Raw genomic sequence first — 5571 nt, forward strand, 5'->3', positions numbered from 1 at the left:
GTTTTAACCCAATGATGATTCTGAATTGTAACTGAATATAATGCTAAACACAAACTAATCTGGGATAGTCAATGTCAGTAAGAAGTAACGGATATTGAAATTAAGCTTAAACAAGGAATACGTAAGACCGTTAACAATGGCTGTGCACATGAAAAGAGTGGTTAAAGGGGACAAGTGGTATGACCTCAGTCACACCAAACATTGTTTTTAAACCCTTTTGAATGTGAGAAATATTGTGCTAACATATCTTGTTTAGTTTTTTGAATGGGGCATCGTTTTCTTTGGATGGTTTCAGTGCTGACTACCTGTGTCAGTAGGTAATCATCTTCTAGAACTCTATTTAGAGAGACAGGAGAGGGGCTCAATACGCCACACAGAAGTTCACACAACCAGTCAACTGAGAAGTCTCGTGGGTGAGTCTTTTTTTATTTTTGCATACAGGTAACATAATGTCGCTTGTGCTTAATATTTTGAATGTAATTTCATAAGTAGTCTTTAACAGTTTAAGTGGCATTTTTTGTGAATGTGCTTTAAATAAAGGTATTTATGTAACAGTTTTGAAGATTCCTCATATCTGCAATCATGATCCAACTGGTAATGTATGACTTTGTATTATATTTAAAAAACATTCCATGTAGATGCATGTTTATAAGCACTGTGCCATATTCTGTGACTGTAACCTTTTTTATTTTCTATTGTCTAATAGTTAAGCGTAGCCTTTGTTGCAGGATTGTTCTTTGGTAGGTTCATCTCAAGAACTGTAATCCACTGTCAAGATCATTTATTTTTATTTATTTTTTGACTATTCAAATGTATTCATTCACGGTAGTTGACACCTTTTTGATTACCTTTACCAGAAAGCAGTCAGCCAGAGTGCCTAACTCAGTTTCCCCTCCCTAAACCAGGTTAGAGATTCTTTTCACTGGAAATTCTGACATTAAAAGTATAGACTAAACCAGTCAGTGGTTCTTTGTATAGAAAGGTGTAGAAAAATGTCTTGTTGCTAATTTATCTCCACTTAAATACCTTGGTCCAGAATGCTGGACAGACTGGTTTGACAGAGATGACCCCTCTGGAACTGGAGACTGGGAATCCCTCGCTGATCTTCGCAATGAGTACCCAGGAAAGATCTGCTCTAAACCAGTAGTTGTTGAGGCAAGAACTCTATCTGGACTCACTGTGGCTGCAGCAGGGAATGTGATTTATGTGTAAGTACTGAACAAGTGTGAATTATTTGAATGTTTTATGCAATGATTAATACTTGTGTTATACTGATTGTTTGCATTGATATTGCTACAGTTTGAGTACCTTGCATATACATACTATATATTGCATACTAACATATTTTCACTGGTTCTACTTTCACCTTCTATTCTGTTCTACCAGCAGTGGTTTAAGCTAAATGCTAATGTTGATATGCTAACATGCTCACAAAGTCATTGCTATCAGTGGCCATCCTCTGGGGACCAGGAATGTCCATTCATGGCAACCCAGCCAATGGTTCTGGATATATTTAAGACAGGACCAAAGTGGTGGACAGACGGAAGATTGACAGATTGACACTTTCATTTTTAGATCCATGCTATTAGCGTGCTACACTTTGGTTTTTTTTCAGAAGTGACACAACTACAGGATTCGTCTGCAGGAACCAGGACCAACCCAGGAATAAGATGTGTAATGATTATCGTGTTCGTTTCAGATGCCCTCCCTGTTTCTGTGAAGGTACTGTGTGAACACATTAATGTGCAGTGTTGAGCTCGATTTATGATTCTGTGTGGAATCCATGCCGTACTGTAGGTACGCACATTGGTATGTGTAGGTACAGACTCTACGCTGTAACATGACTTGCACCTCCCCAGAAATGTAACTAGGTGTCATAGTGACGCAGACTGCAACAAGTGATTGGTCTGCTTAGCTGTGGCTTGGTAGCGTCGCATTTCCCGCTAATCCCCTCCATGAAAGTCATGAAATAAAGGCTAGGGTAACTTTTCCTGAGTCGGTACATGCTCCGAAGCTAATCCCGTCACTTGCTCTACCAAACACTCCACACCCATACACACAGACCCGCTCTATTCTCTTCAAGAGATACTAGAACGACAGACATACTGGCACACGCGTAGAAATCCTCACAGTGGCGTAGGCTACGGCGTAGTCTACTTACTACTATAAATCAGCCTTTAAGCTGCTGTGTAAACTGTTTATGGGCATAAGTATTTAGAATTGTGCTTTGGCTCTGCATTTCCCTCCAGCATGTCTCTTATTGTTCTTGCAGTGTGCTGGACCAAGTGGTATAACCGGGACACTCCCAGTGGAACAGGGGACTGGGAGAATTTGATTAACCTGAGGACAGAAAACCTGGGACAAATCTGTGACCACCCTCAGTCCATTGAAGCTGTTACCACTGACACATTGACCCCAGCCATCTCCACAGGGCAGACCTTTATGTAAGTTGCATTATAGGAAAATTTTTACTTGTACTAATTTTACTACAAACATCCTAACATTAAATTGATGCTATCTCAACATTAAAACCTATTTCCCAACATTTCCAAATCAAGATGTAGCTGAGCTTTACTTGTGCTAACAACTTTGTTTGGGAAAACTTGAGTCTTTATGGTCGGAGTAAGAAATGGGAATAACCCAATGTATTTTCATTATCTGAGGCATTTCAAAAGAAGTTAAAACTGTCATTAAAAAATGACAAATGGGGTGATAAGGTTAATCATTTTTTGCTTTTATAAACTAGATCATGTTTCATCAGGTAAACAATTTATGTACCATATTTATTTAAAACGTTCTTGTTTGCTTTCAATGGTCTCCTTGCTTTAAATATCACAATACTGATCCATTAACTGTTTCGAATAATTTTTCAGCTCCAATCCAACTGACGGATTTGTTTGCCGCAATACGGACCAGAAATCTGGCGCTTGCCGTGACTACAAAGTTCGGTTTGGGTGCCCATGCAATTAAGTCCTGACTCCACAGGAAACACTGAAGGATAAGAAGACACATTAAAATTTCTATCCCTTACATTTTTCTCATTTTCTTTATTTCTTACTGTGCCTGATAGAAGCAGCATAATAGGCCTTTTTCACAGCAGACATTTTTACTTGGAAAAAATGTGTAGTAATAGTGGCTGTTCTATTTAAGTGACAGTGAACAGCATGTGATGCCAGGACCCTGAAGACTATGCATTTAAATGGACTTTAGCAATAGATTATTGTATTACTTTTACCATCTTGTAACTGTCTTCTCTGATTAAAAGGCCTATTATGTGCTTTATCAGGCCCTTTTTTTCTCATGATTATGAAATTATGATCTTGTATTGGAGTTAACAGCAATAACTGCAACTCTCTGCAGCTTATGAGGATCATACTAATTGGCTAATATGCTTGCATGAAGTTATGATTTTGTGTCCGCATGCAGACTTGTTTTCAATAGATAGTGGGACTTACTTTAATTCAGTGTCAAATCATAACCGGATAATTTACAGATCTAGACCACACTTTCAATTTACAGAGACTCAACCATTTCCAAAAAAATTCTCTTCAATTGCTAAACGGTGGGCACAACAGGAGACATGCTAAACGCTAACCAGTCTGGGCAGCAGTTTATGTGGACCGAACTGTAGTTTATTTTTATTTGAACAATTTATCAGAACTCTAGACTTATCTCATGACTTTAACCACAACCTGCACAACAGTGCTGTTAAAACCGTTAACCACACCATCATAAGATGGAGTTCAGCCTGGTGCAATTTAATAAATAAAAATAAAACTGCTCATTGCAATTTAGGCTGAAGACTAAGATGTCTTGTTTTAGACTTGAGTGAACCCATACAGTGTGTTTTATATATCTCTATTGAGGGATTTTTATCTCTATAATTTCTCTCTATGTATGTGTGTAAAGTTTGAATATATTGAATGGACCTTGGATAGAACCATGAAGAGAGAATGAACCATGGATGGATATAGTCTGAATATATTGAATGAAAGTTGAAATGGAATCTGACATCATTGTCTGCCACCATCTTGTGTTTTCGTTATGATGAATCCTTCCCGAAGTGACGGTATGAGCGGATCAGCAAGAAATCTAGTGTCTTAACACACTGGCGAATGCATGTACGGGCCAAAATACTGGTAACCATATCCAGTACCGTTCTCCCAATGAAGACCGAATGAAAGGAACCTATCGTCAGGCAGGTGCCTTTCATCAACGTCAACACGCCTTTAATTCAATATATTCAGACTTTCATTCAATATATTCAAACTTCACATAGAATTTCCTAAACGGCATGCCATAATATCTATATATATATACTATCTATCTCTCTTTCTATATATATCTATATCCTATCTCTCTTTCTATATATATATATAGTACAGATAGCTCAGTTACATACATTGTACAGTTTGAGAGAACCAGTGAAAGAGCAGGATACCAATATGTCCAGGTAAGATGTCTGAGGTTACATACAGCTATAAAAAAAATCTGAAAAACACTAGCGTTACTACAGTAAAACTGTGCACTTTCAGGAATTAATGGAGGTGGAAGCAATGGAAACACCATTTGTATTTAAAGATGATTGAAGCAAGCTGCTGATTTTTATTCTTGTTTACCTTAAAAACTGGTTGTTATAAAATAATTTCATGTGAAAGAAATACAACACTTTTCTGATTACCTTACCAGAAAGCAACCAGCAGCTCGCTGGAGTGCCTGACTCTGTTTCCCTCCCTAAACCAGGTTAGAGATTCTTTTCACTGGCATTTCTGATATTTAAAGTACAGACTTAACCAGTCATTTTATAGGAAGGTGTAGAAAACGGTCTTCTTGCTAATTTATGTCAAGTTAAACACCTTGGTCCAAAATGCTGGAGAGAATGGTATGACAGAGATAACTCCTTGGCATCTGGAGACTGGGAAAACTCAGGACTCCGCAATGAGTACCCAGGAAGGATCTGCTCTAAACCAGTAGATATTGAAGTCAGCAATCTATCTGGACTCAGTCTGTGATTTTTTTTGTCAGTACTGAAAAAGTATGAATAATTTGAATGTGTTTCATTGTATTCTATTGATTGTGTTGCATTATTAGCCTTCTGTTGAGACCAAACATTTTCACTGATTCTACTTCTCTCATTCTATTCTGTTCTCACAGCAGTGGTTTGAGCTAAATGCTAACATGCTCACATTGACAGTGCTAACATGCTTATATTAAGCAGGTACACTGTAATGTTTACTATCTTATTTTACTGTGTTAGCCAGATATACCTGTAAAAACACAAACCCAGCGCTAACATTGGTAATTAGCACTAAACACAAAGTACAGCTTTCAATAGCTTTGCAGGTCTTTCAATTAAAATGTTTAACTGATGATACAATCAAACGTGGGGGGATCACCAAATGTGATCATGAATGTGGGTACAAAATTTAATTGTTATCTAAAACACTAAAGTCAGGAGGGTTCATCATCTGTGGACCAGAAATGTCATATATATATGCCATATATATATGCCATATATATGTGGCATTTAGCTTGTGCATGTCTGCCCCGCCAACCGCCCTGCAGTAAGAC

At 37.7% G+C, this 5571-nt stretch overlaps 1 protein-coding gene across 1 annotated transcript; it reads left to right on the plus strand.

Moving 5' to 3' along the window:
• Positions 1-207: 207 nt before the first annotated feature.
• On the plus strand, positions 208-3021 carry LOC144533525 (uncharacterized). The gene is made up of 8 exons (XM_078274939.1): positions 208-413; positions 556-594; positions 707-740; positions 858-905; positions 1037-1208; positions 1616-1722; positions 2273-2444; positions 2874-3021. The coding sequence occupies exons 2-8, from the start codon at positions 583-585 to the stop codon at positions 2968-2970; spliced, it is 642 nt and encodes a 213-aa protein (XP_078131065.1). The 5' UTR covers positions 208-413; positions 556-582; the 3' UTR covers positions 2971-3021.
• Positions 3022-5571: the final 2550 nt, after the last annotated feature.

This window comes from Sander vitreus, chromosome 18, assembly GCF_031162955.1.
Source record: "Sander vitreus isolate 19-12246 chromosome 18, sanVit1, whole genome shotgun sequence".
In the NCBI taxonomy this organism is placed as follows: Eukaryota; Metazoa; Chordata; class Actinopteri; order Perciformes; family Percidae; genus Sander; species Sander vitreus.